The sequence below is a fragment of the Tachypleus tridentatus genome, chromosome 13 (genome assembly GCF_004210375.1).
Source record: "Tachypleus tridentatus isolate NWPU-2018 chromosome 13, ASM421037v1, whole genome shotgun sequence".
Lineage (NCBI taxonomy): Eukaryota > Metazoa > Arthropoda > Merostomata > Xiphosura > Limulidae > Tachypleus > Tachypleus tridentatus.
The window spans coordinates 68,058,638-68,084,381 of record NC_134837.1 but is presented as its reverse complement, the minus strand read 5'-3'; the positions used below and the strand labels follow the sequence as shown (position 1 = coordinate 68,084,381).

The window sequence follows — 25,744 nt, the reverse complement described above, 5'->3', positions numbered from 1 at the left end:
TCGAAACGTTGTTCGCTCTTCTATGTAAAGTGTTTTCTCAGCCCAAACGAGCCGTTTTTTGCATATAAATTTCTCAACAAGTGGGTTTCTCGTCATCACTGATTTATCCGCACATATTTCAACAGAATCTGTATGTACCTTTTCCATTAACCCCCGGTTTTACTTTATGTATTAACGGCAATTGTACTCAGTGTTGTTAAAAACTCTTAGTTTATATTACACGTTTTAACAATTTATTATTTTCAATAGTTCCTTCATCCACATGTGAACGAAACCTTGTATCCGTAATTTCTAAAAACTGGTTTTTATCATAAACTTCAACAATTGTGTCCATCCTTTCCGATAACTTTAAGTTTTTCCCTATGTCTAAAAAAAGTGACAAAGTTATCCGCTCTTTTCAACAAATTCTAGTTTTAACATATGTTTAAAGAATGACTAATCAATCCACCTTTTTCAACAAAAACGAACTTTTAGTTTTACCACATGTGATGAACTACAACTACAACTCCATTTGTTAACCTGAAGATGACCTAGGAAGGTCGAAACGTTGTTCTCTGCTCATCAATAAAAGTGTTAATATCCATTCCAGCCGTTCTGAGATGCATTTTTATTTCAAGTGGGTTTCTCGTCATCAAGAACTACAACTGCATTCATACCTTCAGCAACTCCTAATTTTACGATATATTTGAACACAAACAGCTGTATCCGCCACTTAAAACAATTTGTAATTCTAGAATATGTTTAGAAATGACAATGGTTTCCATTCTTTCCAACAACTTCAAGTTTTAGCATTTGTTGAACTAAAACAATTCATCCTATCCAACAAATTCTTGTTTTAACCTATACTTAAACAACAACAAATGTATCCACCCTCGCAATTTCTAGTTTTAGCATATGTTTGAGCAGAAACAACTTTATCCATCCTTTCTGTTCCTTTCTAATTGCTCCCCAATGGTCCAGCAGAAGGTCTGCGGACTTACAATGCTAAAAACTAGGTTTTGATACCTGTGGTGGGCAGAGAATAGATAGCCCATTGTGTAACTTTGTGCTTAGCTTCAAACAACAAGAAATACTTTCTAATTTTACCCTATGTTTTAACAACTTTATCCATCATTTCCAACAACTTCTAGGTTTACCTTAAGTTTGAAAAACAACAATTTTTATACATCGTTTCTAAACACTTCTAATTTTACCATATCTTTGAAAATACCTTTAGCCATTCTTTCCAACAACTTCTAGTTTATCATATGTTTGTGGAGCAACAACGTTATCCATCCTTTCACTCTTCTAAACTCGTTTCAAGTTTGAACATTAATAACTGTATTCATCGTATCCAACAACTTCTACTATTATCTAGTGTTTTAGCAACTACAACTACATCCAACCGTTACAGCAAATTTAGTTTTAGCATATGTTTGAATAAGAACAACAGCATCCATCCTTCTCAATAACTTTTAGTTTACCTTGTGTTTGAACAAGAAATGTATCCATCTTCTTCAATAATTTCTAATTTTACCATATGTTTTAATAAAAATACTTTATCTATTCTTTCCAACAACTTCTAGTTTATTACATTTTTAAATAACAAAAATTATATCCATCATTTACCCAGAAGCTTTTATTTTGTGTTTCAACAACAAGAACAGATGTATACATCTTTCCAACAACTTCTAATTTTACAAGATTTTTAAAAGACGACTGTATCAATTCTTTTCAACAACTTCTGCTTTTACTATATATTTATAGAATGATAACTCTATTCATTCTTTCTAACAACTTCTAATTTTACCATATAATTCAACAACAAAAAGTTTATCTACCCTTTCCAACAACTTCTAGTTTTAACATAACATAATGTTTTGAGACAATGTGGACCTATTGGTCCAACTTGGCTGTTTTGCACTCGAAACTAAATTAACTTACAAACTCAAAGCCAGCTTTAATTATTCATATAATTATCAAGTTTTTTTTTATTAAACCCATTTACATTTACTGCTTCTACAACATCTATCTGAAGGCAATCAATTCCAAAGGCCAACTTTTCCACTTAGAAAAAATAAATCTGTCTTAGTTTAAATTGACTCTTACCCTCCCGAAATTTATATGTGTCTCTTAGTCCTACTATCCTCACTGTTAAGTACGAAAACAAGACGATTTATTACCAATTTACTTTAAAATTGTAAACACCTAAATCACAAAATCGTTTTCTTAAAAAGATTTCCTAAATCTTTTTCTTAAAGAAAAAAGCGTTTGAGAGATTTCAGTCTCTCCTCATATAACAACCTTTTCAATTTTCATCCCAAGCACCATTCTAGTAACTCTTTTCTGAACCAATTTCAACAATTCGCTATCTTTTCTAAGATAGAACACAAGGCTCCGAATTTGGTCTAACTTGTACAATGAAATTATAACCTTTTTGAGTTATATTTCTGTAGATAAACCCTAAACTCCTATTTGCACTACCACTAACAACAACACACTGCTTGAATGGCTTAAGAGACTGATCGATATTGTTCAAGATTTCTATCTTGCATTTATTATAATTAAAACTCATCTTCCATTAATTTGATTAACTTAATAAATGATCTAAATTCTTTTGCAAATCAGCAGCATCCTCTTCATAGCCAGCCACACCTAAAACCTTAATATAATTTGAAAAAATAAGTAATTTATTGACTGTTCCTTCATCTATGTCATTTATGTAAATCAAGAAGAGCAAAAGTACTAAGACTGAGCAATAGACTTGTGACATGAAATCAGTTTGACTGAACTCCATTTACAAAAACCTTCTGCTTTCTTCCATCCAGCCACTCTTTTTATCCACTTTGCTAACTTATTCCATTCACCCAGGCCCGGAACGGCTAGGTGGGTTAAGGCGTTCAACTTGTAATCTGAGGGTTTCAGGTTCGAATCCCCATCGCACCAAACATGCCCGCCCTTTCAGCCGTGAAGACGTTATAGTGTGACGGTAAATCCCACAATTCGTTGATAAAATAGTAGCCCAAGAGTTGGCGATGGTTGGTGATGACTAGCTGCCTTCCCTCTAGTCTTATACTGCTAAATTAGGGACGGTTAGCGTACATAGCCCTCGTGTAGCTTTGCGATAAATTCAAAAACAAACAATCCATACACCTATAAAGATAATTTTTTTATACAAGCCCCTTACGTGACACTTATCAAATACTTTCTGAAAATCCAGATACACCAAATCTACATTCTTACCCTCATATACATAAGCATTAACCTTTTCAAAGAATGACAAATGATTTTTAAGTCAGGATTTTTTTCTTAGTAGAACAATGTTCATTATCCAATATCATTCTACACTTTGTTAAATGACTTTGCAACGCGTCTTTTATTAGACTTCCCAAAACCTTTCCCACAACTGATATAAGATTAATAAGTGTATGATTACTGGGACAGTTTTTATCACTTCGTTTGAAAAGAGTTCATTAACTAACCTCCAATCCTCAGATACCTGCTTGATATTCAGACTGGCAAAAAATAATAGAAAGTAGATCACATATACAAACCTTGACCGTAATGTATTTAAATACATCCTTACTGTTATCTTTTTATATTTTTAGCGAACCATTCTTCATTCATCCTTTCTTATGACCTAATTTCCTGTTTCATCAACTTCCTTGATATTCTATAATTTTCTAAATCCCCTGTCATACCAGTCAATTTAAATTTATTATGCTTTTCTTTAATTTTATTTCTTAAATTCTTCGTGAGTCAACCTTAAATATTTATAAAAAATATCTCTAAAAGTTTCCAAATCTGCTCAGTATTTCCAAATAATTCAGCTGCCCAATTCACAACATATAATTATTGTCGCATCCCTACAAAATTTGCTTTTACGAAATTTTAAACCAAAATATCACTATTTGTTATATTAATATGCAGCAAAATATCGACTATAATAAAGCAATGATCTTTTGAACCCAGATGTTCCCCAGTTTCCACCATCTTGATTTGTTCTGTGTTTAAAGTTAACAATAAATCTAAAGTAACATTGTTTCTACAAGGTTCCTTGAATAATTTCCAAAAACCTTCCTACCTGATTGTTTGATTCCAGCATTTCACAATCTATATGTCTAAAAATAAAATCACTCATAATTATGATCTCTTTAACAGCTGAAATCTGACTCTCCTTGTAAAGTTTATCATTAATTTTATCGTTTGGTGGTAACAACTTATCACTCTTCCCTTTATATCCACTAATAGACATTCATGTCAATACAATCTCTTTGATATTTATTATCTTTAATATCTTAAGCTCCAGCAGAATATAACTGACATTACACATATAAAACCTTTCCTCTCCAATTTTAAATACTCTATCCCTATTAAATAGCCAGTAACTCCGTATTTCAGAAAAATCATCTGCCATCAAAATCACCTATGTTTAAACATTTTAAGTTACTTCCGTTACATCCATTCCTACTAATGCTTTAAAGTAATCTTTTTTTCATTTTTTTCTTACTTCTAGCAATCACAATAGTAACAATTAAACCTGTCCTTAAAAGTACTTCTACACTCGTTTTTACACTTCTATACTTGTTTCCTATGCTAAGCTTTTCTTTGCCTCTTATTCTTCTTGCATTTAATTTTTCAGGCTCTCACTACTGTCTAGTTCTAGTTTTAAACTACCCTTACAGCTGAGTTAATAGCCTTAGCAAGAAAGTCAGTACCTACTATATTTCAATGTAAACCATTCATTACAAAAATCTCCTTTCTTCTCCTGAACTGATTCTACAAGTCCAACCAGACAATCTGCTCATCCTTACGTACTAACTTAAGCCTGACATTTAGCTATAATAACCCACTTGAACTTCATCCCCACGGTTCATTCTGGGCAATATTCCTGACGAAATTAAATTATAATTTTAAAAAAATGCCTTTATCAACCCTTTCTACTTATTAATTATTTCCTCTCACCTATCTTTCCTTACATCATTATCTCCTACATATACTGTAAAAACCGCATCTCTGCTGGTTCCCTTTATCATATCTCCCGCTCTTTCAGTTATATTCTCCATATGTGTAACACAATTTGATTTTTTCTCCATATTAACCCTACAAACTATTTATCTTCATACCTTGTCAAGGAATCATCTATAACTATAACCTCCTTATCATCCATATCCTTCTATGACATATTTTGTTTTCTTTCCCTCTAATAGGTCCTCATCTGCAGAAGCCAAGGGTTGAAATTTTTTATTCAACAGAACATGTTCATCATAACCAAATTCATTTGTTTTTACTCTAACACTACTCTTTTTAACTTTCTGAAAGTCATTGTTAGCAGATGTATCCGTTCATATAAGTATTTAAGATCCTCCTAAAATCCTGCTGCAATTTTCCACAGTTTACACTGTTCTTTTTCTTCTGTCTTTACTTCAATTATGATATCATCCAACTTCTTCTCCAACCTACAAACTCTAATAAAAATTGCACATCTTAATCATTACCTTAAACGTACGTGTCAGTCCCGAGTTACCAAAATAAAACTAACTCATTGCACTCATTACAACTAACAAACTGTGAACGCTTAATATTTATTTACATCAGTATTAACCATGGTAATTATACCTTCAGCTTGAAAATAAATACTCAATATTAAAGACCATTAGCCTATTGCTAACACTGTTACTGTTAAGACTAACATTTGAAACCAATGATATTAATTTTGATCACTACTTTATCTTCACATTAAAGTAATAAAATCTATCTTTAATTTTATAGAACGAAAAAACAGAACTTAATAATTTATTAGAACTAAAAAATATATGTTTACTACATGTTAAAAATGACAACGGTATTCATTGTCTTCAACAACTTTTGGTTTTAACATAGGTATGGACAACAAGAAATGCATACGTCTTTCTCAACAACTTCTAATTTTACTATATTTTAACAGCAGCAACTGTATCCACCCTTTCCAGAAACTTCTAGTTTTACTATATATGTTTAAAACACGACAACTGTATCCATTCTTTTCAGAAACTTCTAGTTTTACTATATATGTTTAAAACACGACAACTGTAGCCACCCTTTCCAGAAACTTCTAGTTTTACTATATATGTTTAAAATACGACAACTGTATCCATTCGTTCCAGAAACTTCTAGTTTTACTATATATGTTTAAAACACGACAACTGTAGCCACCCTTTCCAGAAACTTCTAGTTTTACTATATATGTTTAAAATACGACAACTGTATCCATTCTTTCCAGAAACTTCTAGTTTTACTATATATGTTTAAAATACGACAACTGTATCCATTCGTTCCAGAAACTACTAGTTTTACTATATATGTTTAAAACACGACAACTGTATCCACCCTTTCCAGAAACTTCTAGTTTTACTATATATGTTTAAAATACGACAACTGTATCCACCCTTTCCAGAAACTTCTAGTTTTACTATATATGTTTAAAACACGACAACTGTAGCCACCCTTTCCAGAAACTTCTAGTTTTACTATATATGTTTAAAATACGACAACTGTATCCATTCTTTCCAGAAACTTCTAGTTTTACTATATATGTTTAAAATACGACAACTGTATCCATTCGTTCCAGAAACTTCTAGTTTTACTATATATGTTTAAAATACGACAACTGTATCCATTCGTTCCAGAAACTTCTAGTTTTACTATATATGTTTAAAACACGACAACTGTATCCACCCTTTCCAGAAACTTCTAGTTTTACTATATATGTTTAAAACACGACAACTGTATCCACCCTTTTCAGAAACTTCTAGTTTTACTATATATGTTTAAAATACGACAACTGTATCCATTCTTTCCAGAAACTTCTAGTTTTACTATATATGTTTAAAATACGACAACTGTATCCATTCTTTCCAGAAACTTCTAGTTTTACTATATATGTTTAAAACACGACAACTGTATCCACCCTTTCCAAAAACTTCTAGTTTTACTATATATGTTTAAAACACGACAACTGTATCCACCCTTTCCAAAAACTTCTAGTTTTACTATATATGTTTAAAACACGACAACTGTATCCATTCTTTCCAGAAACTTCTAGTTTTACTATATATGTTTAAAATACGACAACTGTATCCATTCTTTCCAGAAACTTCTAGTTTTACTATATATGTTTAAAACACGACAACTGTATCCACCCTTTCCAAAAACTTCTAGTTTTACTATATATGTTTAAAACACGACAACTGTATCCACCCTTTCCAAAAACTTCTAGTTTTACTATATATGTTTAAAACACGACAACTGTATTCATTCTTTCGAACAGTTTATAGTTTTATAATACTTAAAAACAAAACAATCATTATATCCATCCTTGCAGAAAACTTCTCATTTTAGGTTATGTTTCAACAAGAACCGTTTCCATTCTTCCCAACAACCTCTACTTTTAACATATTTTAAAACAACAACTTTATTTATCCTTTCCAACAACTTTGCTTTTACCACATGTTCAGATAACAACAACTCTATCCATTCTTTCCAAAGACTTCTAATTTTACCTTATGTTTCAACAACACGACTACATTTATCCCTTCCAACTTCTTTTAGTTTTACCATATGTTTCAACGACAACAACTGTATCCAACCTTTATTTAATCAAATCTCTCAAGAGCCACACCAGAGAGTTGCCGAAAAGATATCGAATTTATAAATAGCATAGCAGGAAAGAACAAAATCTTCGAATTTTACTCCTAAGAAAATATTATAACAGAAAATTAAAATTTTGTGACTAGTTAAGTTTGTCGTAGAATCAATGTTAATATTGTGTCTCTAATCTCGAGTTTTTTAACACTGTACATTTGCGCTGTCATAATAAGAGGCGAAAACAAATTGTTTAATCGTCATTAATGACGTCAAACATGTAGTATTTCATATTTCATACACATGTAGTGTTCGAGTTACAATACTTTACGAATACACTTCTCAGATCAGGCCTAACTCGGCGGCTCTCCTGCTTCTTCGATGTCCCGTCATGCCGTGCAGCTGTTCTTCGTCATATCAGGCCTATCTGTTTCCATGTATGACGTTCGTGGATTTACAGGAAGGTCACTCAGCACTGACTCATCGTGACACTTTTGAGATCTTTCAGCCCCCTCGGGACTGTGAGCAGATCTTTCAAACTCATTACACATCAATTTTTTTTCCACAGATATGAAACGTGTGTGTGTTTGTGTGTGCACGGGCTTAGTTGCGACTAGAAACGTTAGTTCAAAATGTAACTTTTTTTTTTTTGAAGGGCAAGTTAGCAGTTCGTGCTCTTGCTCTGATCATCCCGCAGTCCTTCTCTATCTTAAATATCTCTTATCTTCACTTAATATCAAGTAAGCATTAAAGCACGAATATCTGTTTACATTTGGAGACTTTCTAAAGCACTTCTTGTCAAGTTACAAATGCTCATCTTTAGATAGCTATTGTAAAAGTTTAACAGCAAGCCTCGAGCACTTACTCCTCTATAGCCTGTTTTTGCACGTGAACTGAACAGCATTTACGTTTAAAAGAATCGGTCGAATGGCTGCACTTGCAATGATAAATTTTTCAGTTTAATTTTTCCGGTATGAGGAATTGGTAGAGGTCCATGACTTCTTTGCGTCAAATTTAAAACAACAACAACAATAAAACAAAAAACAATTGACCACGCAGAGCAGGGCAGAATCATTGCAGATGATATGAAAGTTCACGTTTTCTGACAGTTTCAGATTAATTAGTCAGACCGAGCCTGTAAGTCGTACGAGTTGAACTGGTCATGTTCATTACACCACGATATCCATACAGGATCAAAAAATGAACCATCACAGGTTCTTTCTTCAGACACGATAAGTACAAAGAGTCGTTTGACTTTCAGGGACGTCACCCTTTAGTCTCAGCAAGGTCAAATATGAAACTTTAGGAGGTCCGGCCCTATTGGCTCAAGTACCGACGGATGCGATATTACGGAATCTATGTTCGATTTACAATGTCATTTTCTGTAACACACAAAGTAGTACATGATAACAGAGGACAGTTGTGAAATCAGTGAAAACACTTCAAATAGTATGTAGATTAAACTGTGTAACATATTGGCGACCTGCATTATGGGCAGTGAATATTACTGGTTCGTGCAATTGACACTAGTGGGGAAACGCGTGTAAACCATGTTGATTGAAAAACATTAAGAGGGAAAAGAGAACTGTACTCTATAGTGATATTAACTTTGAGACAATGGATCATGTTGGTGTATCTACACCAACAGTATGGTTGCATTAGTGAGTCAGTCTCCTGGGTACGCCAACAGAATATGTCGGTCATACAGAACGGTTACTGGTAACAGATTGATTGTTCGAACATTCTGGATATACCACCAAAGAACCAACACAACATGCCGGTCATGCAGAACTGTTAATACTAACAGGTTTAATAGGTAACCCTAAAAGACAAGAAGTGTAGTCAGTCTTCCAAGATAGTGGAGCTACTGAACATCAATGGAATTATTCCTTTATGATTAGTTACATGTTCCAATTGAGACATGTTAGAACGGTTTACTATGGTTAGTTGTATAAAGAAAAAACATTATGCACCTAATGTTATCAAAGTTTGAAATTAAGAATTACACACAAAATAATTGTATTGGATTTAACGGCACGTGTTATAGTTGAAAATTGAGTGTAGTGTACAGATGAAGTCGTCCCGTGTTTCAGATGAAAACTGACTGTAGTGTACAGATGAAAACTGACTGTAGTGTACAGATGAAAACTGACTGTAGTGTACAGATGAAGTCGTCCCGTGTTTCAGATTAAAACTGACTGTAGTGTACAGATTAAAACTGAGTGTAGTGTACAGATGAAGTCGTCTACTACAATAGTGAACTGATTATAGTGTACAGGTGAAGTTGTTGTGTATTACAATATAAAACTGACTGTAGTGTGTTCTCTTCAGGTCACAGTGTGGGTGGGGTCATTCTTCTGTGAGAAAGTTATATCGGAGCTTGGCACTATAAACAGTGAGTGAACAATGTTATCATAAAACTCACGTCAAAGTTGTTATAGAATATTCTCCTTTTATAAAAACCGTGTTCTCTTACTTCCTTAATTCCTTACACCCCTGACCTTAATTATGCGGTCGGTCTATTCTTACAGTCCAGCTACAATTTATGTACTGCAGGATCCAGTGGTAACAGAGGTTCTGGAGATTTAAGGGGATGTGTTACGTCCTTTAATATCGGATCTCAGCATGGGCACCGTAATAAATAATAATGGTGTTACTAAATGCTTTAACCACAAACAGATCTGAAATACCTTCCTACGCAATTATTTTATTACTAGAACAAATCTGAAACACCGTCCACTTTTCTAACGCACGCGCGCAAAATACTTCATGATTCACTCAACTTGGTATTCCTAACACAAGTATTGACTTTATGGCTAGCTTGTTAATTACCCTGAGTTGACAACTGTGTGGACATTGTTATGTTAGTAGTTCTGAGTTTATAGCCAGCCTGTTATTTAATTTGTTTGTGTTACTGTGTGAACATTATTCTGTTGGTAATTCTGACTTGACGACCAGCCTGTTATTTATTTTGTTTTTGTTACTGTGTAGACATCACGGTTTTTCAAGCTGCAGTTTCCCGCTCGTACAGTGGTAAGTCTACGGATTTACAACGCTAAAATTAGGGGTTCGATTTCCCTCGGCGGAATCAACAGATAGCCCAATGTGGCTTTGCTATAAGAAAACACACACACACTCAAGCTGTAGTTAAGATAATTTTTCAAACCTTTGTGAGTTGTGTTTGTAAAACATACTAAATTCCTGGTTGATATTTGTTTGTGTACTAATTGAATGAACCATTATTACTCTGGCCCTTTGTCACGAATAGATAATTATGTTATGTTTATATTTCTCACCTAATGTATATACTAGTGTGTTTAACTCTCATTCTAATTACACTTGGTATGTTAGTATATTTAACGTAACATGGAATGACAATGATTAAAAACAAATCTTTACTTTGTGTACAGCCAAGCGTGTTAAGGCGTGCGACTCGTAATCTGAGTCAAACATGCTCGCCCTTTCAGCTGTGGGGGCGTTATAATGTGACGATCAATCCCATTATTCGTTGGTAAAAGAGTAGCCCAAGAGTTGGCGATGGGTGGTGATGACTAGCTGCCTTCCCTCTAGTCTTACACTGCTAAATTAGGGACGGCTAGCACAGATAGCCCTCGAGTAGCTTTGTGCGAAATTCAAAAAACAAACAAACAAACTTTGTGTAAAACGTTGAAGTTTAACAAATTCATATTTAGGTTGGATTATGAGGGATAATTAAGTTGTGCTATATGAGCACATCTGCGTTGTGCAGAGGAAAGAAAATTAACAGATGAACACTATTTGAATATTTGTTTGTTTGTTTTTGAATTTCGCACAAAGCTACTCGAGGGCTATCTGTGCTAACCGTCCCTAATTTAGCAGTGTAAGACAAGAGGGAAGGCAGCTAGTCATCACCACCCACCGCCAACTCTTGGGCTATTCTTTTACCAACGAATAGTGGGATTGACCGTCACATTATAACGCCCCCCACGGCTGAAAAGGCGAGCATGTTTGTCGCGACGGGGATGCGAACCCGCGACCCTCAGATTACGAGTCGCACGCCTTAACACGCTTGGCCATGCCGGGCCATTTGAATATTTTGGGCTTTTATAGTGTCAGGTCGCAGCATATTCTTCGTCCAATCATTGGCTTTTACAGACTAGTAATAATAAGGACTCTCATTCCATGGTGCTCTTCGTTATTGGTGCCTTTAATAATATTAAACCTCGTTGTCTGTAGCCCCTAACATTAATATACCGAATTATTTAGTGACCTTATAAACCTTATTATGTGGTGCCTCTAATAATAATAAACTTAATTAATTGGTTCTCCTACTATCAATAAACATAGTTACTGAGTGCTCCCAATAATATTAAATCTTATTATATTGTCTCCCTAATAATATACTTTGTTGTGTGATAAGACATTCGATTAATTATAAAAAGAAAAACAAACAAACAAAAGCATTTATTATATTTAAAGCTGTGCGCTGATTTGTATATATAGATCAAGTTTTTGGAATCACCTAAACAAAAATAAATATCCATTTTTTGGTGCTGATGGGCAAAAGCTAAACAAAATTGACAACCTTTCATACTAAATAGTTATTTTGTGCTTTGTGCGCAAGCGCAAAAAATCTAAAGTAGGCCTAAGTAGAATTTCTTAGAATTTTATTCCAGTGACCTTGGCAATAAAAATCACTCCTTTAATGATAAACACTTATGATTTATATAGCTGTACGGGTGTACAGCTTCAAATAATGATTTAGGTCAAGGGAATTTCGAGTTTTAAAAAATCATCTTTTTCATGAAGAATGTGTTTTGGAGTCCATACTTTCATATTTGTGGAATAAATATGTATGCTATATGCACATTTTTAAAAATAAGTTTGCTATTGTAAAGCTTTACCTTTAGAGAAGTATTAATTGATTTATTGTTTTACTAGGGCGCCTGTAGCAGAAGCTTGTTGAATAAACTATTGCAAACTCACTTCAGTATCATGTGTAACAAGTATAAACTCATAAAATCAAGTTCGAGATTAGAAAGAGTTAAACATTTGAAAATCATGATATAACCTACGAAACGAAAGAATAGAAACTTTGAGAATCATGATATTATAACATAAGTGACAAAATAATAGAAGCTTTGGAATACATAACATTTGGTTATTAAAGAAAATTAACTTTCTGTTTATGAATTCCAATTACAGCGTTTACACGTGTTACGTAATGACGCCAAGTAAGCATTTTATGACGAAAAGGTGAACAAGATATTCAACAAAATAAGGCCTAACATTGGCCTGTTGCACTCAACATGCGATATGCGAGTCGTGGAATCGAATCCCGTCACCAAAGATGATCGCTCTTTTAATAATGTTACGATCAATCCCACTTTTTCTTGGTAAAGAGTTGGTGATGGCCTTAACTAGCTGTCTTGCTTCGTAGCCTATAAATTAAAAATTAGAGATAACTACCACAGAAAGCTCCGGAGAAACATTGTGCGAAACTAAACAAACAAAGAAATAAGGTAGGATAAATTGTTTTGATTGTTGTATTGTAAGTCGAACGTATATGGTCTTTGAAAGAAAGAAGCCAAGTCTTTTGATAGTAATAGAAACACTTCTTGCACTATGGCGCCGCCTCTTGTCACATACATAACTATAATCGACTGGAATCTGCATTTTACTGTCCACAAGATTTTAACACTATAAGCTTCGTTCTTAAGGAGAAAAGACTACTTCCAGCTCTGGTCATTTCGTATAGCATGTGGCTGAAGTTGTTGGAATCACACTTTCTTAGAAATAAAACGATTTAAAGTTTCATCGTTTTGTTGAATGTCTGTCATACTTTCCTATTGTTTTTACAGATCGATTTAGGGCAAAGTTAAAAAATTTCTGAGAAACTTCCTTCACTGTGAACAACTTCAATGATTTATTGAAATGGTAATCTGAACGTTCTCAGAAGATCTTCTACAGTTATCAACGATCTGACTTTCAACCATCTGATTCAGTTCCGATTCTCTGTTGTGTTAACTGTCACCAACGTTTTGACCTAGTGGTAATATGTGATAATTTTCATGGTCATGTGAGTAACTTGGAGTAAACGCACTATTTTTTAAGACCGTAGCTAACAACAGTCTCTGTCGTTATATTAATAGCTGACTTCAATGAAAAGATAAAACAGTAAGTTTCCATTTTAGACCAAAGTTTACTGTTTGCCTATAGATAGGTTTTATGGCTAATTTGTGGAACATGGTGGGTAACAAGCGCCCTGTAAAGTTGGCTTTTCCTCCGTTATCTGGGTTCTCCTATTAACACTATTTCTCCATTAGAACCACTTTCGTCGTAACCAGATCTTCTAGCCCTCTAGGAAGTATCTTTACTTCTTTGTCCGTAAGACGTCATTTCAATCTTAAAGACTTAATAGATCACTCTTTAATTTTTTTCTGGAGTGCAAAACCCCATGTAATACATCAATTCATTGGCAGTGAACGATCAATAAAAATACTATAAAAGTACGGTAAAGTACCTAAAACAAAAACCGTATTATCAAATCATTCATTATTTATTAGTTCGGTACTTCTTGACTAGCATTACAAATTTAAGCCATCTTATCTTCACCATAGTTCTAAGACCTCACGAGGTTCTTGAAAATACACAAACATACATATCTGGATGGGGTTTTGTGAGGGCCAAGGGAACGTGATAAATAGTCATCTCTTATACTGGGTTTCAGATCTTAGCTCTTGACCGTAAGGAAACTGTTGGTCAGTTTGACGTTTGTGCATGTACATGTATTTTGTAAACCAACGGGATTACACAATCTTCATTATAAGCTATTGTTAAACGAAAATTCATGAACTTTTAAATAAAGTTTCGTTTCCTTCTTACGTCCACAGAATTGTGATAGCAACACGTTTCTTCCAGCAACAAGTACATAGTTTCGTAAAGTAACCCTAACTTCAAGAAACGCGATCATGGAAAATAGAAAATAATGTGAACTTTTCTAAGATATGTAAATTTGTTAGTTTCTAGTCGCCTTCTCTCAGTACTTGCTGCTCGTGAACAGATTCACCTTTCCCACGGGTGAGAGTCACACCTTACTCACACGCAGTCACCTAGGAGGAGGGAGTGGTACAAGTTTGTTTGTTTTTTCATTGTGTTACTCACATTATATTGTTAAAAACTCTAAAAGTTATCGCTGCCTTTAGAGATCGACTGAAAATCGAAAGATGATTATGGAATCAAGCAATTTCAGCTGTGAAGTCAGGTCCTTTCTGATCTTGTGTAAAATGACCCCAGCTGGCCACAAGTGACGGAGATCAGGTGAATTTCCACCACCCAGGTCTACTTTCATCTGTAAACGAGCTGGGACGACCCTTCTAAAAACAGGGCGAGCCATTCACCGAGTCTAGACCGTCTGACGCTAGTGTGGTGTCACTAGAGGAGAGGGCGCAAGAAGCGGCACGATAATACGAGTTCTTTATTGGTTGCGGCAGCTTCTGACGTATTGGAGCTTTTTTTTTTTTTTACAGGAGCTTATGAATGTGCGTCGAAAGAAACAAGGCAGCATTTACTGATTGAACGTTGATCGGAGAGAAACGAAGAGCAAATCCGCAAAGAGAGACAAAAAACAAAACCTGTGCTATATGAGTGACGTCAATATATGACAATCACAGTGTTCTGGATACCTTACAAAATGATAACGGAGATGTAAGTAGAGTGCAGAAGAAACGACTTTTCGTCAGATAGGACATGGGACGGCTCAACTCCACAAGTAGCACTTTACGCCTGTTGTCGGCCACCGTAATCTTGGCCTGCGTGGCTAGAGGAGATCCGCGAACCCGGCACGATCCTCCAGGTCGTTTGCGTCCTAAACCATCTCAAGATCTTCCCATCATAGGACTAATAGAATCGACTGACAAAAAGTACGATCCGTTGCCAGAAGACCTCAACTACCTTAAACTCAGGAACCTGATGGGTAAAAACTTCGATCCAGAGTGCATGAGCCGCTTCCGACCGATCGAAAGCATAAAGCACCCGAATGGTACGCTTGAACACATTACTTTCAAGCGGAATAAGCACGGTCGTCTTCGACGTCGACGTCGGATGCCATCAAAAATCAAGGACTTGAAGCTCCACTCTCTAACACTACCGGATGGCACTAAACTGCGTCTAAAATTCGGTAAAAAAATACGCCGCAAGTTCAAGAAGATGCTATGGGTGTTCACCTACTGTCCCGTGCTTCGCACGTGGAGGAACCTCGGGATTCGGTTCTGGCCACAATGGATTCGTGAAGGGATGTGCTATCAAAAAAGTTCGTGCTCATTTCCGCCAGGAATGAGCTGCAAACCTCGTAATTCAGTGAAGAAAACTCTTCTTCGATGGCACTGCCAGAACTGGGAGAAACGGCACGTGTGCAGGTGGATACCAGTAAAATATCCTGTCATCACGGAATGCCAGTGCAGCTGTTAATGTCAGCTAGTCATCTGACTGCTTATCGTGAGTACCAACACTTTGTTGTTTCTATTTTGAAAGAAAAAAGAACAGATAATATAATAGCTATTAATGGTACTAGACATTCAATTTAGGTGTCTTTTTCAGTGTTTTATTTTTCTTAGATTATAGTGGTCTATTTGGATAAGACATTTTAAAGTAAAACCACATTGATAAAATTTTATTTTATATAAAGTGTGCAAATAGGCAAAAGGAAGGTCACACTCCATACACTGCACCCCACGTATATGTACGTAGCATACAAAAATTAACTAAACAGATCAGATACTATCAAAACGCGTTATTGTTAAATAAAATTATTAAGTTCTCAGAGAGGGGTCATCCTCACTAACCCTCAGTACGGTTTCGTCACTCACTTCCTCTTTCCTCTAAAAGTTCCTCATTATAAATTTCTTCCTACACTTGCACGGTTAATGTTAATTTTCTTGACTGCACAGCCGTACAGATACAGCTAATTTTTCCCTCTTTTACTATGGCTAAATGGTAAAGCTGTACTTTGTTTCTATAGTGGAATACATAACCTTAAATTTTGCTTCATTATAATTGTATAAATAAAGTTGAATAATGGACTGATTTTGATCACAAGCACACACAGTTTATGTATCAGTTTATAACTACAACATTACACACACCCACAGTCTATCTATCAGTTCATAACTGTAACATCACACACACCCACAGTGTATTCATCAGTTTATAACTACAACATTACATATAAACGTATCAAGTAATGACGTGAGCAGATCGGTTTGAATTTCTCGTTCTTCGGGTGAAACGTCTTCAGAGAAAAGAAAATTCTCTGTGTCATTTAATTACTTTATAACAAACATAAAATATATTCCTAACATATCACTTCCATCGATTGCTCTGTGTACTTTATCTTTAATATACATAATTGGCCTTAGGACTGGGACTCATTGGGAAATTTTCTATTAAACCAAGTATGAGGCATAATGGTATAACACGATTGTCCAAATTCATAAAATTATAAATGAACATTTATCACTAGAGAATATACGTTGTTCTGCCTCAAGAGTTGACACACTAGTTGACTTCATCACAGGGACACCATTTTGGTAGCTTATCTTTCCTGGTGAATGATATCACATGTTCATTTCGGGAACAATACATACATATATATATATATAGAAGGTCGAGTATGTTATATTAAAATATTTTCTCGCCAAACCACTTCATTAAAGTCTATGCTATTACATTTGTTCATACTTCATGTGGCTATCCTGCATATTAACAGTAGCCTTGCAAAGAAGTTTCTATTGAAAAAAGATTCCGTCATAAGGTCGTCATTTCCAAAGCACACCACTACTCCTTGCAATCTTTTCATGGCTAATCTACTGTACGAATATGATAATTTTCCTACGATCGTTTCAACAGCGCTATGTCCAAAGACTTGTCAGCATGTTTTTATATGGAGTAGCATGAATGCAGGTTCTATTCTTCATTTGCTTAAAGAATACGACCGTCAAAAAGGAGGTATGAACACATACACGATTATCAATAGAGATCCTTCTTGAATATGTTTAATTCTGTTGCCTGGGACACGTAAACAGTTTTTGTTAGCAATTTGCGTGTTTGTTGATTATCATATATCACATGAATATTATGCTTCGAAAAGGGTTATTACTTTCACTTCCCCAAAGCGATCAGTTTTCGGTTACGTCACACCATCTACTAAAAACCCAACAATATCTAAACTCTGTTCTGAAACATGCCGTTCCACCACGACTAAATATCCGCTGTAACATCACGATATAAATATCCAAAGTAGTTTCTAAAATAACATATGCAACCCTCTACATATATATATATAGTTTCTGCTGTTTGAAATGTTATTTAAATAATGAAGAAAATAATAATAATAATTTCTTGTAATATTGATAGATTTTACATTTGAACTCGACTTTATATTTACACATTTTGAAATGGTTTTAAACACATACAAAAAAATAGATATTTGAATACGATTCATTAAAGTTTGAGATATAAAACTACAGAGATAACAGCTATTCGAATAACAAAGTATCATAAAAATTTAAGAGTAGAGAAATTATCATTGTACCACATTCAACAATGTATGTAAGAAAAATTAAAAGCGACTGATTTGTCATCATTCATTAAACACAAGTGTTTATTAGGTCTTATTTCCACTGCAAGGACCGAACTTCAAATTTCTAGCGTTATAAGCTCTCAAACTCGCCTGTCACCAAGTAGTTTAATTGTGTTTTTATCGTTTGCTTGAACGATATATAAAGGCTTAATTGTTATTTTCAGCTTATTATTTGTTGCTTTATTATTTTGGTTATTTATTGTTAATTAATTGATTTTTAAGTTTACAGTTAGATGTCGTTATATCTGTTATAAAATATCATTCACATAAAAATGTTGTGTTTCATCACTTTATTGTTAAAAATATCGAAATAATTTATATCTTTATTTCACCACGGTTTAGGATTTTTATTAATTTTAGTAGTATATAATAGTCGTTGTTTTAAAGTTTTTCATTTATATACATATTACTTTTCCAGTAGTTTTTTTTCTTCACATAATTATCTTTCTAAAGGTAAATAAGAAAATAAAGTCGTTCTCTATAGCTGTTCATTTTGTAGGTGGAACATCTGCTCTAATCAGTTTGATGACAGGACAATTATTTGTTTTGTTTCTCTCCTCGTAATATCTTTTTTCCTTTCCAGAAAAATTCAGTTTATTTTAATTGTAGTTTCTAAGCATCTGCAGGTATTTCTGTGACTGTTTTATTGGTGTACAATACAAACCTACAGTATAAAATTTAAAACCACCCCTTATTTACCTCCTCCTACATGGGGTTAAGCGTACTCAAGAGTCAGTTGGAGGAAGTGACAGGGAACAAGGGCCAGTGGCACGCGCACGCCCTGTGAGGTGTGAGGTGAATGGAGTTCTGGCGCCACTTCAGGTGGGTAGGCGGCAAACTTGTGGCCTAGAGCAAGGGTAAGCAGGTTTGATAAAAACTAGTGTTAACTATTTCTTTATACGGTGTGCGTTATTGTGAACAGTGCAGAATCAGAGGTAAGCGTAATTCTTTCCTTTGTTCTCTAACAGATCTGAGAGGACCGAGTGAAACAACCACTGTTGTTTGCGTCGCCACTGCCGACTAACCTTATGCTGTGGAGGCGTCTACTTCAGCTCTCCGGCGCCAGATCCTGCCTAATTTTGGTCCCACTAGTGGGTTGCGTGGGCTCGCGCGTCTGTGATGCTCACCCCTTATAGATAAGTATGTACAAATACCTGTGTGGTGTGACCTGGTTAGGCACGCGGAGTTATTTATCTTTTAATATTATTTATATTAGTATGTATGTGTATACACATGCACCTAAATACGCGCATGCGTATAAATATAGATAGATTATAGGCCATACGTATGTACTTCATATTCCCTGTGGATCCAATACCTTTGTAAGGAAAAGCAAACCGTCGCTATGGTTCTACATTTCGCGGTGTTCGTGTTATTAAAAGTTTCACATACACACATAAATACATTACTGTCCAACAGGGAAAATATATACAATGTTTTTTCTTCCGTCATTGTTGTGTACAAAGTTTCATTTCTTGATAAATTAGGTTGTAGTAACTCTAACGTATTATGTGAGTGTAAGTGAATGTTTTGTACTTCGTAAACTGTACAGCCATAAACATAAGTTGTATGGTTAGACTGGTGTATCTGTCAAGAAAACAAGGCGACAACACCGACCCAGTGTTGAATAACTCTGGCCGTTTCTGATAAAGAATTGTTCCGAAACGAATGTATTGTACACTTACTACTGTAAGATCACCACTCAGTTCAAAACATCAACCTCGTTTCTCTCTCGACTTCATCGACAACGACGCTGCGTTTTTACCTTAATTAGAACATCGTTTATACGCGCTTTAGACTGACAAGAACGTCCTATACGTAATGCTTAGGCTGACGACAGATGTTTACTAAACTTTGTTACTCCAAACTATTTAGGTTGGCGACAATATCGCTTCTGTTGTGATTTACATTGGCAACAGTATTACCCTAACACTTCATGGAAATATATATGAAACATAATTGTTATATATCGATGTTATTGACACAATACAACGTTTGTATCACAGCGCACATTTATAAAATGACACTAACATCACTTTTCACTGCATAAGATGGACGACCGCATCGCTCCAACACTTCTGAAATTTGTGACCGCAACGAAACAGAGAATATTTATCACAGGAAGCTAAATAGTCCTGATTAGAAAAACGGTGATTTTCGTGTCTGTATGAAACTCATGAAGTAAGAACTTATTACTTAATTAAAAAAACAAACAAACACTGGATATTTCATAACGTATACATAGAGACAGAGTGTGTAACATAATGGATTTTATATATTGTATAATGAAATACAATACTGGTGAACTCCAAACCATAGTAAACGGTAGACGTTATAAACTTCACTATGGAATATTATACTAGAGAATGGACACGAGAAGCGTTACTATGAAATACTATACCAGACAGTGGACATTAGAAACATCAACATGGAATACTATACCAAACAGTGGGCATTAGAAACATCAACATGGAATATTATACTAGACAGTGGACACTAGAAGCATTACTATGGAATACTATACTAGACAGTGGATACTAGAAGCATCAACATGGAATATTATACTAGACAGTGGGCACTAGAAGCATTACTATGGAATACTATACCAGACAGTGGACACTAGAAGCATTACTATGGAATACTATACTAGACAGTGGACACTAGAAGCATCAACATGGAATATTATACTAGACAGTGGACATTAGAAGCATCAACATGGAATACTATATCAGAGAACAAAAGGCTTACTAAGTTAAGTATGATATACTGGATATCACTGGATATCAGTGCTGGAGGTTTTTACAACAACTAAGTACACGAAGGAAGTCATTCCTTCCTCAGGAAAGAGAAAGAAACGTCACTTCTTTTCACATAACTCTCTCAGGGAATTGGTTGTAAAGAGAAACGAGTTGATTACACCTAAGTATTATTAGAACAGCAGCGCATGTCCTCCAAACTACGTGTATAAGATGTGCTTCAAGAATTCTCTTTTAACGTACTTCTTTACAATGTGTTTGAGATGTCTGTTTCTAGCATAGTATTTATAACTTGTTCAATATTTTGTACTTGAATATCTATTTTTCTTAGATAGTAATTCCTTATTCAGATTAAACATATTAAGTGGTAATTTAGTTTCTCTGAAGGTGAGTGGTGAAATATTGTTATAGGTTTAGTTTGTTTAAAAAAAAAAAGTGTTATTTCTCAAGAGCGTTAATTGAAACGTAATATTGAACTAATACGTTACTGATGACGTAGGCAAATAGATGGATTAACCAATCATACGCTGGTTAACTGTCCTAAGCCTAATTCCCAGCTAGCCAGGTATTACCAGTAGAAATGTACAAATGTATATAAAGAACGACTGGTTGTCTCTATGATTTGTAACACCATAGTAACGTCTTTATCATATCATAGCGTCGTAGAAGATCTTGTGTATATATATATATATATTATTGATTAGGGTATTGTATTACTATGATGCAATAGTTGTCGTTGTTAAATTTCTCACGTAATGTAATAAAAGGCTTTTAATTGTTGTATAATAATAAACATTCAATGACGAGAAAATATTGTTGTTGTTTGATCAGACCACAAAATATAAAACTTAGTAACTTGAAGACACAATTAAAAATTATTCAAAAGCACATTCGCTCAAATTGAGCTTCTTTTATTTATGTATTTGTTTACATCTAGATGTCGCCCCATGTCACAAGAAACATTACGGAATATAATACAAAACTTTAACGTGTCATTAGTCAGAAAACTTTATGAAAATTGATCTCAGAATTTTAAAATTATAAGCGCTCAAGTTTAACGCTGAGCAACCAGAGGATGGAGAAGACAAAATTGCTAAAATAATTAATTAATCAAATCAAACAGCGTGGTTGGTATTTTTTACAGGAGTACCTCGTACCTAACCTATTTAGTTAAGGATTTTAGAGAATATATTCAAACGTGAAACACAGAGTGATTTTACTTTGAGTAATTTGATGAACAGTTTCTTATTTTTCAACAATAATATTTAAATTTCATTGATTTTTACTGAATGTATCGATGTTTAAAAGTAAAAGGGAGACAATATACGATTGTATAAAACCTTTCGTTTATCTTACCTTCTTGACACACAACTTACCAGTCACTATATAACTCTATGAAATATTCCTAAACCCACTAAAATAAATTGCTGTACTGATATACAAGCTACATCTTCAGATATCATCCTGTGAAACCGGTCATTTACCCTAACCCATCCTTAGCAGTTCATCGCTCAAAACAGAGTTATATTAAACTAATTGTCTTACCTCTATTGAAACCCACCAATCAAAATGTCAAATCATGAACACTATAAGTTATTTCTTACGTTACACTAAATTCTGAGTAAACTGAAATCTAATTTAATCCTTAGAATACAGAGTCAGCCTAAGGAAAGAGACGAGTGTTGTATTTTCAATTATTTTACACTACACGGCGTAATTTCAACATAATTTTTAGTTACTAGTTTAATAGTTCCTTAACCTCATAATTCGTGACAGAATATAGTACTCGAACCCAGAATTAGGTAATATTTTAAGAATAATTGTTGTTAAAACTGTGGAGAGTGCCTTTCTAGCAATGCTTTAATGTTAATAACTTGTTTAACTTTGAACATCGTATTCTGTTTATCCTAAAACCACTTAATCAAAGTACCTTTAGAAAATATCACATTACCTCCAATTTTAACTACATTGAACTGTTTATAAGAATCTTGACACCAACTGAGGTGATGTTATTTCATTGATATTTGAAGTTATTTTGTCTATTTTATCATGCTTATAATGCTTGTGTCATCTTAATGGTATTGGTTTTGTAGTATACAAAGTTTCTGACAGTAACTATTATCTCATTTCAATTTATATAATGGAGGTTGTTGATGCTTCTGTCGTGGAAAGTGTCTAAAAATAACATATTACGAATTTGAATAACTTATATAATATACTTTTGTGAAGTGAAGATGGTTCTCAGTATGGACAGATTTATCATTACATAAACCTCTATTCATCAATAATGTCATATTACCCTCCTCAGTCACGTAGCTACAAGCCCAATTGATTGACTCTCTACTGAAGTTGTTAGACTAATACATAGGGCAGTGGAAACGCTGAGGTTGTTCACAAAGCGGAAATCGTCGTTCACAACTTGTGACACCAGACGTCGTCGTGAGAAGGAAACAACATGTCAAACGTAGTGTGCAAAGCATTTTCACTATTAACATTCAAATGACCTTCAATGAATTCTAATGACACAAAATTAATTCATTCTTTATGCTTTTGTTACAATTCCCGGGAAACAGCTCGTGTGATTAAAGAAACTAGGCAGACTGAAACTAACTAACACCCACGAACAAAAGTTTCATGTTTACCGTGAGGATGTCGATAATGTTATTATCACTGACATTAACTGAATAATATATAACATCAAATCTGTTCTAAAGCTTTATATAATGATACATATAATTGACAATATATTACATCAAATATGTTCTAAAGCTTTATATTATGATACATATAATTACTACATTGACAATATATTACATTAAATCTGTTCTGGCCCAGCATGGATAGGTGGTTAAGGCGTTCGACTCGTAATCTGAGGGTTGCGGGTTCGAATCCCTGTCGCATCAAACATGCTCGCCCTTTCAGCCGTGGGGGCGTTATAATGTGCGGTCAATCCCACTATTTGTTGGTAAAAGAGTAGCCCAATAATTGGCGATGGGTGGTGATGACTGGTTGCCTTCCCTCTAGTGTTACACTACTAAATTAGGGACGGCTAGTGCAGATAGCCCTCTAGTAGCTTTGCACGAAATTCAAAACAAACCAAATCTGTTCTAAAGTCTTATATAATGATACATATAATTACTACACTGACAATATATTACATTAAATTTGTGTGATTTATTTGTTGTTGTTTTTTAGAATTTTTCTCTTTTAGCTACATTACCAGTATTTGCGCGTAGTCAGTACCAGTCTTGGCTTAAAGACTGTAGGAAAGGCAGCTAGTTAACAGCACTCCCCGCCAACTCCCGGGTTATTCTTATTCGTACGAGTAGTGAAATTAGACCGTCGATATTATAGTGCATTCATGGGTTCAAAGCGCAGAACACGTTTTTATAGCAACAGGATGCGATCGACGAATACTCGGTCTATCATTCCGGACACGTTCTGTTCTAAAGATCAGGGTATCTCTCATCACACTGACATTAAGTGGTTGTGTTCTGAAAAACAAACAGTGTTGTTTATATTAATAACAATTAAATTGTAATGATTCGTTAATAAAATACCCTTGCTGATAGCGGTAATTTCAATCGTATAAACCAAAGCTTATAAAGAAATTATCATTAGTTTTGAAGTCCATTGTCTAACATGATTTAAGCTACTTCTAAATATTTTCAAAATCTAACGGTCACCATGAAATTATTAAAAAGTAATAAAAAAGGAAACGAAATTGAGATATAGGGTGATCAAATGTAAAGTAATCGATACAACTGTTGTGAGAGAAAAAAAAAAATAGTTTTTGCGTTTGCCATTGCTTCGGTGACTATGCAGTTACAGTCCCTAAATAATTCTACTTTATTCCTTCGTATTTTAAATTATATAAAGACACTTTTCTGCAGCTCTGTATTTAATATTTCTTCAGTAGGTAGTTAAATAAGGTTTGTTTGTTTCGAATTTCGCGCAAAGTTACTCACTCGCGGGCTACCTGCGCTAGTTGTCCTTAATTTAGCAGTGTAAGACCAGAGGGAAGGCAGCTAGAAAAGCTACTCTTTTACCAACGAATAGTGGGATTGACCGTCACATTATAACGTCCCCCAAGACTAAAAATAACAAGTATGTTTGGTGCGAGCGGGATTCGAAACCGCGACCCTCGCCTTACTATGCGAACGCCTTAACACGCTTGGCTATGCCGGGACTAATTAATTATGGATGACACGTTTTGTAATCCAGACTCCGGGAACAAACGAAGAGAAATTTTATTTCGTCATTTTTAGCCATTGTTGGTTATTGTAAATATACAGTTATCTTTAACCTAGTTAGAATATCAAATGCACGATATCTGATTTAAGAAAAATCGTCACAAAACAGATTATTAAGTTTATACTGTTTCACAAAAAAAGATTGTCACAAAATCTGTTAGATTATTAAATTTATGATATTTCACAAGAAAGCAACTGAATTCTTAAATTTTTAAAGTTTCTTATGAAAGATCGTAATAAAAACAACTGGATTATTAAATTTAAAATGTTTCTTGAGATAGATCTTCACAAAAGTATGCAGTATATTAAATTTATAATATCTTCAAAGTGTGTATGTGTTTCTGTTCAACCTATCCTTTAAACGATAAAAGCAAAGTGTCTAATTTATCAATTTGGCTTAAAAGTGAAATCGACGTTTCGTATACAGTTTCTAGGCTCTTTTTATACTTATTTACTTAACCCAACACATGTTCAGGAACATTTCCTCCAATAAATTAGTGTTGGAATATTTAATA

The 25,744-nt window shown here is 34.3% G+C and overlaps 1 protein-coding gene across 1 annotated transcript; it reads left to right on the top strand.

The window, feature by feature from the left end:
* Nucleotides 1-15,132: 15,132 nt before the first annotated feature.
* Nucleotides 15,133-21,787, top strand: LOC143237945 (noggin-2-like). Its single transcript, XM_076477718.1, has 2 exons — nucleotides 15,133-16,077; nucleotides 19,189-21,787. Exon 1 carries the CDS (start codon nucleotides 15,331-15,333, stop codon nucleotides 16,048-16,050), a length of 720 nt encoding a protein of 239 aa, XP_076333833.1. The 5' UTR covers nucleotides 15,133-15,330; the 3' UTR covers nucleotides 16,051-16,077; nucleotides 19,189-21,787.
* The last annotated feature ends 3,957 nt before the right edge of the window (nucleotides 21,788-25,744 follow it).